Source organism: Dromiciops gliroides, chromosome 2 (assembly GCF_019393635.1).
Source record: "Dromiciops gliroides isolate mDroGli1 chromosome 2, mDroGli1.pri, whole genome shotgun sequence".
Classification (NCBI taxonomy): Eukaryota; Metazoa; Chordata; class Mammalia; order Microbiotheria; family Microbiotheriidae; genus Dromiciops; species Dromiciops gliroides.
The window spans coordinates 23,966,385-23,978,519 of NC_057862.1; the positions used below are offsets into that span (position 1 = coordinate 23,966,385).

General features: G+C 41.4%; 1 protein-coding gene across 2 annotated transcripts in view; it reads left to right on the forward strand.

Annotated features, from left to right (window-relative positions):
• CABCOCO1 (ciliary associated calcium binding coiled-coil 1) overlaps window positions 1–12,135 on the forward strand; it is a 157,272-nt gene that overhangs the window by 22,905 nt on the left and 122,232 nt on the right. For both annotated transcript variants that reach the window (XM_043981546.1, XM_043981547.1), the window contains exons 2-3: window positions 7,280–7,383; window positions 9,645–9,814. In XM_043981546.1, coding sequence (XP_043837481.1) covers window positions 7,280–7,383; window positions 9,645–9,814 — 274 coding nt within the window. The remainder of the gene's footprint in view (window positions 1–7,279; window positions 7,384–9,644; window positions 9,815–12,135) is intronic.

The following is a 12,135-nucleotide window of genomic DNA, read 5'->3' on the forward strand; positions in this document are numbered from 1 at the left end:
ATGCTATTACTTCTCTCCAGCCTTCAAAGGCCTTGCAAATCTTTTGAAGCTCACAAAGTTGAGGCTAAAGGAAGAAAACCCATAAAAGAGGATGGGGGTGGCCAGGTTGGTTGAATCCCTGGTCCACATCTGGCTCCCACCACCATTATGTAAGAAGAAAGAAGGGCTCTCTTTCTCCATCCTTCAATGAACTAATACCTTGTCACACAGAGAGCTATAGTCAAAGAGGCCTCCAACCAAAAGCCTCTTCTTTTTATCTAATGCATAGCTCTGCCCTCTTTCCACTTTTATTGGATTGACCCCATGGAGGGGTCATGGAGGATGACCACTTGGGGGTCTATCCCATTATTATAAAGACTCCAAAAGTCCTATCATTGCTGGGCCAGTACATAACTGGACTAATAAGCATTTATTAAGCACCAACTATGTACTAAGTTCATGCTAAGTGCTGGAATACGAGGAAAGACAGAGCCCTGATCTCAAAGAGCTCATAGTCTGATGACCATCAAGTGCCTCATCTCCAAAGGCTCAAGCAATGAGACGTTTTGTCCTTGGATTCTCAGGAAGTATCCAGGGTAGCTCTGGGGGCATACTTTTTTTTTTTTTTTTGCGGGGCAGTGGGGGTTAAGTGACTTGCCCAGGGTCACACAGCTAGAAAGTGTCAAGTGTCTGAGGCCAGATTTGAACTCAGGTATTCCTGAATCCAGGGCTGGTGCTTTATCCACTGCGCCACCTAGCTGCCCCACATGGGGGCATACTTTTAATAAGCTCATTCATTCTTGCTATATACGGATAAATGGATCAGTCTCATTGGCTCTCCATATAGCTACGTACTGCAGTATATACAATATCCTGTGTGGAATATTAACCAAATTCACTTAATTAATTATAGATCTTATTTGGGAGGCACTTGATTGTTCCAGGTCTTGATAAAAAATAAAATAATAATAACTAACATTTATATAGTGCCTTCTATGTGCTAGGCACTGTGCTGTTTTTTAAAAAATATTATCTCATTTGATCCTCACAACAACTCTAGGAGGTAAGTGCTATTATTATCCCCATTTTACAGATGAGGAAACTGAGGCAAAACAGAAGCTAGGTGACTTGACCAGGGTCACACATCTGAGTGTCTGAGGCTGGATTTGAACTCAGATCCTCCTGAGTCTAGACCTGCTGATTTATCCACTGTGGCACCTCTATGCCTCTATAATAATAAGAGTTAATTTGTTAATAAGAATTATATTTGTATAGTGCTTACCATGTACCAGCAGTTATGCTAAGCGCTTAACAATTATTATCTCATTTGATCCTCACAACAACCCTGGGAGGTAGGTGAAATCATTATCCCCATTTTGTAGATGAGGATACTAAAGCAAACAGTAGTTAAGTGACTTGCCCGGGGTCACACAGCTAATTATTTGGGTATTTCTTGATCTCTAAATTATAGGTTATATTCCTACTATTTCTATGTGTGGTCTTTGATATCTGATAGCACATCACCATCATGAGAAATAGTCCTACAACTGTGGCTTTTTTACAGCAACAAAATTATGTTTATTTCTGACTTTATCAAAGAATGGCACATGAGAGATTTCACTGCACTTGTAAGTGATCCGGTAGGAAGATAGGAAGTGATGATGATTCAATAGGAACAAAACAGAGAAAGAAATTGTAGGAGCACAGATTTAGAGATATGAAGGATTTTCATTGTGATCTCAGTCAATTCTTCCCACCTCCACTCACTGGAGATGAAGAAACCAGAGCCCAGAGAGGGAAAGTAATTTGCTTTACATCACACAGTTAAGAGGCAGAAGTATGATTCCCACTCCTCTCATGGGAGTATAGGATCATGGGATCATGGATTAGAGCAGCAAGGGGCCTTAGGGGTTATCCAGGTCAAATCCTACTCTGGTTTTAAAGACTAGGACATTGAGATCCAAGACTAAGGGAGTTACTTGCCCCAAATCACAAAGACAATAAGTGTCTCAAGCCCACACCCAAATCCAGCATTCTTTTTCTATTGCACGGAGATGCCTCCTAAAACAAACTGAAAATTGAATTCCATCATTAGAGCATGAAATGTTACAAAATAATAGAAAATCAGCATCATTTCTCATTCCATTTAACTTTTGTTAAAGAAAAGTTCTTTTTCTTATTATAATTTGGACTATAAGAGCATTACATGTTAAACCAAGCTGAGTCAAAGGTGTTGGTTTCATGTCACCAAAAGTCAAATGAAAAATAATATCCACAATTTTAATAAGGCTTTCATTTTTCCTCTTTTCTTTCATGCCATTTCTAAACTCAATCCCCCCCCCGCCACACACACACACACACACACACACACACACACACACACACAATTAACAGTAATGCCAAGAGGAAGTATATCTCATTCTGAGTATTATAGTCCACTTTCCACATTCTGTGGCTTGGATCTACATTTGGAATCTCTACTTGAGGCATATTTCAAATGCAGCAGGTTTCTGTGAATGACCCATCTTGGGATATTAGACTCTAGTGGGTCCTGCTGTTGGATGAACAATCCAAGACCAACAAGGTGGTGAAAAACAATAAGCTACAGCCTAGCTAGGTGGTGCCATGTTGCTCTATGCAGGGTCTGGAGTCAGGAAGACCTTGAGTCCAAATCTGGACTCAGCCACTTACTAGCTGTGTGAACCTGAGCAAGTCACTCAACAGCAAGTCACTGTTTGCCTCAGTTTCCTCATCCATAAAATGAGCTGAAGAAGTAAATGGCAAACCACTCTATTATCTCTGCCAAGAAAACCCCGAATGGGTGTACAAAGAGTTGGACACAATGGAAAACAACTCAACAACAACAAATAGCCTACCATGGCTCATATGTCACCACCCCAATCAGCAAGGGCATTTCACAAAGAGAGGCTCAGGGGTGGTTCTAAAGCACCATCATGAATTTGGCTCTTTTCTAATTCATCTGATTTTTACAGTGAAGTCAGTCAATAAACATTTAGAAACACCTACTATGTGCCAAGTACTGGGGATAAAAAGGGAGGCAAGAGACAGTCTCTGCCCTCAAGGAACTCACAATGTAATGGGGGAGATAACACTCAAATATATGCAAAGTAAGACATATACAGGATAAATAGGAAATAATTAAGAGAGGGAAGGCACTAGAATCAAGATGGGTTGGGACTTTCTGTAGAAGAAAAGGAAGAAATTTCCCCTTCTAATAAGAACATTAGTCAAATTATCTTAATGCTATTTTCCTTTTTAAAATAAATTAGAGGGGGAAAAGCTTCCCCAAAGGTAAATTTCAAGGAAACAATCATGTTTCAACAGGGACTGCTCTTCTAATACATAGTTAATGCTATATTGTTGTTGTTCAGTCATTTTTCAGCTATGTCCCACTCTCTGTGACTGCCATTTGGGGTTTTCTTGGCAGAGATACTGGGGTAGTTTGACATTTCTTTCTCCAGCTCATTTTAAAGATAAGGAAAGTGAGGCAAACATGGTGAAATGACTTGCCCAGGATCACACAGCTATTAAGTGTCTGAGGCCAGATTTGAACTCAGGAAAATGAGTCTTCCTGACTCCAGGCCCAGCACAATATGCACTATAGCGCCACCTAACGGCCCAGTCTTTGCCATAGTAGCATCAATAATGGGTGCCACTAGGTGGCAAAATAGATAGAGCCCAGCACTTGGAGTCAGGAAGAGCTGAGCTGGAATCCTGTCTCAGTCACTTATTTGCTGTGTGACCCTGGACAAGTAGTTATCCACTCTGATCTTCCATTTCCCCTTCCATTTATTAATGGCTATCAATGCCTACAGTATTTACATTCCAAAATTATTATAGGCTCAAATTAAGTCATGTTTATAAAGCACTTTAAGTGTTACATTCATGTCTGCTACTAATATCTAAGCTACTTCATTGGAGAGAATTTCCACACCCAAACTTCCCCAGATGATGACATCATAGGGCCAAGACAGTTCAGTGGAGAAAGCACCTGCTCTGTCATTTATTCCTCTATGACTTTGGGCAAATCACCTGACCTCTCTGGCACTCAGTTTCCTCATCTATAAAATGAAGGAGTTAAACTACATGAGCTCCAAGATATTCTCTAGTTCTAAAGTTATGATTCTGTGGTCTAGATCATGTCTCTGATCCCCCTACCCGCCCCAAAAATTGATCAGAGTAAGTTTATGTGTATTGTAGTGTCAAACACATCCCTGACTTCAATCAATCAGTTAACATTAATTAAGTGAAGGGGCAGGTAGGTGGCGCAATCGATAAAGCACCGGCCCTGGATTCAGGAGGACCTGAGTTCAAACTTGGCCTCAGATACTTGACACTTACTAGCTCTGCGACCCTGGGCAAGTCATTTAACACTCATTGTCCCACAAAAAGTAAATAAATGAAATGAAATATGAAATTAAATTACATTTTTAATTTTTTTAAAAAAAGCATTAATTAGGCAGCTAGGTGGCGCAGTGGATAAAGCACCGGCCCTGGATTCAGGAGTACCTGGGTTCAAATCCGACCTCAGACACTTGACACTTACTAGCTGTGTGACCCTGGGAAAGTCACTTAACCCCCATTGCCCCGCAAAAAAAAAAAAAAAAAAAAAAAAAAAGCATTAATTAAATGCTTACTGTGGTCCAAGCACCACACTAAGCTATGAGGGTTGCAAAAGGAAGTAAAAGACAGTCCCTACCCACAAGAAACTTACAGTCTGATGGGGAAGACAACATGCAAACAAGCTATACAGCACCAAAAAATTGCATGTCATTCTAGCTATTAGCCCTTTGATTTTTTGTTTTTTTTGTTTTGTTTTTGGTTTTTTTGCAGGGCAATTGGGGTTAAGTGACTTGCCCAAGGTCACACAGCTAGTAAGTGTCAAGTGTCTGAGGCCGGATTTGAACTCAGGAACTCCTGAGTCCAGGGCCGGTGCTTTATCCACTGTGCCACCTAGCCGCCCCGCTATTAGCCCTTTGAACTGTATACTTCTGGGCTCAGGGTGATGATTAAAAGGATAAATTGGCAAAGTGGCACTAGATGATCCTGGAATAAAAAAGGGCAATCATCCTTCTTCCCTTCACCAGGAGCTTGGGGAACTCTGTTTTTGTTTTTTTGGGGGGGGTTTTGTGAGGCAATTGGGGTTAAGTGACTTACCCAGGGTCACACAGCTAGTAAGTGTCAAGTGTCTGAGGCCAGGTTTGAACTCAGGTCCTCCTGACTCCAGGGCCAGTGCTCTATCCACTTTGCCATCTGGCTGGCCCAGCTTGGGGAACTCTGATGGATAATGAGAAGGAGTATGGTGCTAGAGGAAAAAAGAGGGCATAATCCATACACTAGAATATTCAGAATTCAATTCAGGTTGGGGCTGCTGACCTTGGACTTGATTTTTTAAGTTCCCATGTAAGGGGATGAGAGCATCTGGGGCTGCAGCAGCTGGCCACTGCCAGAGGCACAAGTGACCTCTGACCAGGACTACATGGAGCAGCACAGAGACCATGACCAGTGTTGCCCAGTGGCTGTGGTGCCACACACAAGTGGGAAGAGTCATATGAAAGAGTGACTCACACTAGAGATCAGCAGAGCAGAAAAGATGCTGATTCTGAAACAGAGATGAGGGTCAGGAACTTTTGTACATACTGATGGGATTGTAAACTGGAAGAAAATTACTTCCCTCCCCATTCTCCCTATGTTTCCTTTTTTCTAGCCCTTGACCCATAATCAGGGTAAAGATGTAACCTTAATCATTTTCCATGAAGGGCAGATGCAAAGGGATGGGTGTCCCTAAGTTATCTTGGAATATCTGGGAAGGCAATTGGGAGAAGGTTTAGGAGACAGCTACACATGGGTCCCTCCACATTGGGATGTTCAATCTATTTCCTTTATACTTCATTTTGCAATATTTTCAGTATGCGATACTAGGTTCTTTCTTTATCTTTGACAAGGGTAGCCAAAACTCAGCTCCTCCTTCAAGATGTCATTCTTGGTTCCCTAATTATGTCTCTCCCTCCCCAAGCAAATCACCTTGTATTTGTTTTATGTATATCTGTGGGTGTTTTATTTACTTATCTGTAAAATGAGCTGGAGAAGGAAATGGCAAACCATTTTAATATCTTTGCCAAGAAAACCTCAAATAAGGTCACAAAGAGTTGAACACAACTGTAAAATGACTGAAAAATAACAAAAATCTGTATGTGTATTCTCCCATTAGAACATAAGTTCCTTGAAGACAGTAATATCTTTTTTTATATTTGCATAGTCATTATCTATCATACTTCTTGACACATAGTAGTTGACTAATAAGTGCTTACTGATTAGTTGATTAATGCACAATAAAATATGCAATAATACCATATTAACTCTCTGACTCTAGTTATTATAGAGAAAGAATTAAAAGAAGGAAGCCCAGACAGGGTGGGAACTCATGAGATAATTATAGGTGGTAGATTTCAAGTTTTAATATTTTCAGAAATATCTCATTTTGCCCCCCAGACTGATTTGAAACCCTGTCAAGTGTGGTTTGCACAAACTACTGAGCATTGGCAAAGCATGGGCTTCTGATGGGGGGGGGGGGCGGGCGGACGGGCGGGGAACAGTCTGTGTGTTTGCAGTTGTGTGCCATCTGATGGCCAACAGAAATAATGCAGCCCTTTTGGAATATTGGGCTGTACTTAAACCACAGAAACTCACCATGGCTCAAGGAGAGCATTACCTTGTGGATTTCTCAGGTATTGCACTCTCTTTTTGGAAAATTAATGTAATGTCATGCTGGCTTCCAGTCAGCTAACAAAAGGCAATACTCAAACTAAGGGTGCCTGAAGTACTTAGGGTGGAGGAGAAGGGTACACGAATGTCACAGAAAAAAAGCAACATCTTTTTAAGATTACTAGTAAACAAAATGAAGATGGGAGCAGGGGGGTGTTGGGGGGACAGTCAATAATTTGCTCAAAGCCATATGGATGGTCAGGCACAGGGTCACAGAAGAAGGGTTGTTCTAATTCTTAGTTTCTGATCCTTTATCCCATACTGAAGTGTTCACAAGAGAGGTGTCACATAAATCCAGGGCTAATTAAGGGGATTCTTGTTCCAATTAGCATTTTTAAAAGTCACCATTTTGGAGAAGTTGTTTTTGTATTTCCTTACTGAAGGGATAGATGCAAACCAAGGAACGCTAGCTCAATATGGGCATATATGGGTTAGATCTATGCAATAGTTGGTAGTAGCATAGGCTCTGGGCCCAAAGGGGACTGAAATAATCTTCACTATTATCTTCTTATAGAAAAATTCAGACAAGACAGACTCTCCAAAGATCCTGACTTCAGATTTCCTCTCAGATCTCCAAATCAGCGATTTAATCAATGAAAACATACATGGGGTTCAAAAGTGAGTATTCTAACAGTAGAACTCCAAAGGAGAGAACAAAATGACCATAGTTTTAAGGCTGTCTAAAGTAATTACCCAGTTCAATTCAGATACCTCAATGTCCTTGCCCCCATGAGGAAGTAAAAACAAATTAAATGTTACATGAAGCTTTTTGCCACAAAGACTTAAAAACTTGTAGGGAGTTTTTTGCAATTTACTTTTTTAACATCCCTGGAATCCACTGAGATGGAATTGACCACAACTATACTTTCTGCTGGTGTTCCTGAGGGAAAGGTGAGCCCTAGAGCATCTCTGCTATTCTATAGAGTTGCATAAAGGAAAGGAATCTGGTCATGGGAACAGCCCTGGATCTAAAGTCAAGAAACCTGGCCCAGGGTCCAGGATCTCCCACTGCCACTCAATTCGACAAATATTTATTAAGCAATTTCTTTATACAAGGCCCTATGCCAGGTGCTGGATATTCGAAAAGTTTAAATCAGCCCTTCTCCAAGTGTTTCATTTCTATTCAATTTCTTCCTCTGCGAAACGAGGAGACTGGGACTAGGTCCCTAAATTCCCTTCATCTCTAAAAGCATCTGAGTCTATGAAATACGGAACTAAACTGAGCTGGTCACACTGTGAAAGGAAGGAGACACTGATGAAAGTTGGCCGCAGTCCCGAGACAATGAAACTTGTGTCTGAGACAGGCTACCCATGTCTTCACTTCTGGGGAAGAATGTGGTCCCTTAGAAAAATACAAACTATCTCACCAATTGTTTCAGGCATTTTTCTTCAAGGCTTTGCATTCCTTGGGCTAGAGTTAGTAGTTCCCAAGCTTGAAAGGAGTCCAATCAATCTAATCTTGCATTGTTTTTTCAATCAAGGAATGCTAATTGTACAACCACAATCATGTGAGGAGCTGTGAAATTATTTTGATGTTTAAAAGGGCCCCTTGTTCTAATGATAACTAGTAGTTTCTGCACCTAGGGCAAGTGGCAGCTATATGGGTATGTGGGAGGGTTTGAGGGGGTGTGGGGAGTGTCATGTAGATTCACATATGATGTAAGCCTTGGGCAGAAGAAACACATTCTAGATAACCACAAGGTTTCTAAGCTGTTAAAGGATGTAGGAGGGCCCCTGAAATGGGTGTGTATTACTTTTTTTTTTTTTTGGTGGGGCAATGAGGTTTAAGTGACTTGCCCAGGGTCACACAGCTAGTAAGTATCAAGTGTCTCAGGTAAAATTTGAACTCAGGTCCTCCTGAATCCAGGGCCAGTGCTTTATCCACTGCGCCACCTAGCTGCTCCGTGTGTATTACTTTTGCCTTGAGGGTTGGAGTAGGCAAGGGAAAAGGTGCCCCCTGGGATGAGACCACAACCACTTTCCCTATTGGGGAAGTAGAGGCAGAGACAGCAGGGTAGAAAATGATGCTGTTGGTATCTTCTTAATTTCTTGTCCTGAAGCAAAGACTGGGTCTCCATCCTAATTATCTCACGATCATTTATCAACAAACATTTGCTAAGTGCTTGCTGTATACTGCTGGTCTTTGCCCTCAAAAAGGCTGAGGATTATTAGCTGGTTCATACAGAGGATCCTATATGGGATGCTAGAAGGGGCTTGAGAAGGCATCTAATCTAATCTGATCATTTAATGGAGGAGAAAACTGAAGCCATAGAAGTGAAGCGACTTTTCCAAGGTTACTCAAGTAGGAAGGGGCAGAAGGGATTCAAACCCAGGTCTTCCAATTCCAAATCCAGCATCCTCTCCACCATACTATACTGCCTTTGTTTAAATCACACATCCATAGGGGGCAGCTAGGTGGCGCAGTGGATAAAGCACCGGCCCTGGATTCAGGCGGACCTGAGTTCAAATGTGACCTCAGACACTTGACACTTACTAGCTGTGTGACCCTGGGGAAGTCACTTAACCCTCATTACCCCGCAAATAAATAAATTAAATATATAAATAAATAAACAAATAAATCACACATCCACACAAAAGTAGTCATGAATTGACTTACTTACCCATCTCTTTATATAAGGAGTATTTGAAAATTTGCTCTCTTCTCCCCATTTTGATTGGAATTTTCTTGAGACTTCCTAATTCTTTAGCCTAGAACAGGGAGTGTTGAAGGTAGCAATGGCAGATAAATCTCCCTGTCTGGGACCATTACCATGCTATCTAAACCCTGCAGGGCCCATCCTCCACAAACACCTCTTAGAGAAAACAGTTTGATTTTCCTAGGGCTAGGTTTAATTTCTGTGATTCTCTTTTGGCTACAGAAAACTGGAAGAGTTCTTGAACTTCCAGGAACTTCCTACTTCTCTAAAGGAAGCTATTCTGCTTGATTATTACACATCTGGATTCTGGTGGGCCAAAGGCAAGAACTTCACCGTTCCCCAACTGTCCAAATTTATGGCTTTGCTAGAAAAGTTGCTTCACAACCTCGAGAGTGAGTAGACCCACCCCCTTTCTCACAGGAGCTGAACATTGGCCCATCTTCAGAATTCATTGTTCTTAAGCAGTCCTTCCTCATTTTACTGAAATCCTTTCATGAGAATGATATCATTTTCCCTCTGGGTGTAGTCAAGTCCAAAATGTGGTTCCTCTCTCTCAAGGAGTAAAAAAAAATATCTATATCTATATCTATCTATCTATCTATCTATCTATCTATCTATCTATCTATCTATCTATCTATCTATCTATCTATTAAAGCCTCTGAAGGGCAGCTAGCTGATACAATGGATGAAGCATTCACCCTGGATTCAGGAGTGCCTGGGTTCAAATTCAGCCTCAGACATCTGACATTTACTAGCTGTGTGACCCTGGGCAAGTCACTTAACTCTCATTGCCCCCCCCCAAAAAAAAGCCTCTGAATAAAGCTTAACAGGGAAACGTCATCTTCATATCACTTAATTTCATATAAAAAGCTGGGTTCCTCTCTATCCCCAACCTGTTGGATAGTTCAGAGTTGCCTGTTTTATTTCTGTATTTGAGGTCTTCTCTTCTAAGTGTTATTTGGAAGGGTTACTGGTGTACCTCAGGATAAAAGATGCTGGGTTCTTCTGCCTGGGTCCTCTGAGGGTCCCTGTGAAATGGCCTGGCCTGGGGAGGCTTGTGGAAGAAGAAATTTTGCAGAGCCTCTTGATGCAATGAACAACTGAAAGCGTTTTAGAATCATCTTTCCTGAAGATATTTTTACAGTAGGGCAGACACTCATCTCCCTTTTAAGGGCAAAACTGGTCTGAGGAAGAGAAATGGACTCAATGAACTCCCCAGGTCCTGCTAGCTCAGTTAGAAGAAAATATTCTTAACATTTCTCCTGCTTATAGAACCTGGGGCATCACTGCCACTAAGGCCTGAGACAGAGGACAACCACCTTTTTCTATCCCGTCCACTTTCTCTGCCTTGCTTTTGCACCAAAGACTCAGCAGGTGCCACCCCCTGGAGTTCTATCCCCTGCAAGTGCTCTGAATGCTCCAAGTGACGTTCTTGGAGTTAAGAAGATGTGAGTTCAAATCCTTCCTCTGATATCCCATAGCAGAGTGGCCCTGGGCAAGTCACTTCACTTCAGTTTCTTCATCAGGAGTAGACTCTATGATCTCTAAGGTCCTTTCTTGTTCTAAATGTATCATCCCGTGATTCTTCTTTGAGCCTCATTTTCCTTTTCCTTTTCCTTTTCCTTTTCCTTTTCCTTTTCCTTGAAAAGGAGGGGACTGAATTCGTTGACCTCTAATCTTTCAATCTATGACCCTCTAATCCCTAGCATTCCTAGATACCCCCACCAGACCCCCTGCAGGAAGGAGTCAGAAGAAGACTTCTTTCCCTTGCTCCACCCCTTTCTTTCTGCTTCCCCAAAAAGACATAGTTATATTAAAGAGAGATTTTCTGCAAAGCACTATGTGGAGAGAACAATAATAGGCCACAGAGTATAGTAACATATAAAACATTAACAGTTTTTTTTTCCTTCTTTCATTTTATATTAGCAGTGCTTCTCATTACTTTCCAACTGAACACGCGCTCACGCGCGCGCACACACACACACACACACACACACACACACACACACACACACACACACCCCAAAACAGATTCCCACTTTAGCCAAGTCCAAAAATATGTGTGTCTGTCAGGACATGAATGGTGTACTTCCGATGCATTCTTTTGGACGCATAATTTATCATTTCAATGGTCAGAGTCAGAAAGTCTTTCAAAGGGTTTCTTCTCTTCTATAATGCTATTATTATTGTAGAAATTGTCCTCCTAGTACTGTTTATTTCCTGCTGTGTCCACTCCTAAAGGCCTCTCCCCTTTTACCTCTAAAATTTTCCATTTCATTATTTCTTTTTCCCCCGATTTATTTAGAATTTTATTTTTCCCCAATTGCATGTGAAAACAATTTTAATATCCATTTTAAAAACTTTGTGGTTTTCTTTTATTATCCCCCCCTACACACACACACACACACATTTCATTATTTCTTAAGACACAATAATATTCCATTACATCTATAGACCGTGATTTAAGGGAAAGCTTGGGTGGTGCAGCGGATAGAACACTGGCTCCGAAGTTTGGAGGACCTGAGTTCAAATCTCACCTCATGGCCACTAGGTGGCAGAGTGGATAAAGCACCAGCCCTGATTCAGGAGGACCTGAGTTCAAATCCAGCATCACACACTTGACACTTACTAGCTATGTGACCCTGGGCAATTCACTTAATCCTCATCACCCCACCAAAAGAAAAGAAAAAAAAAAAGATATAGGTCAGGACAA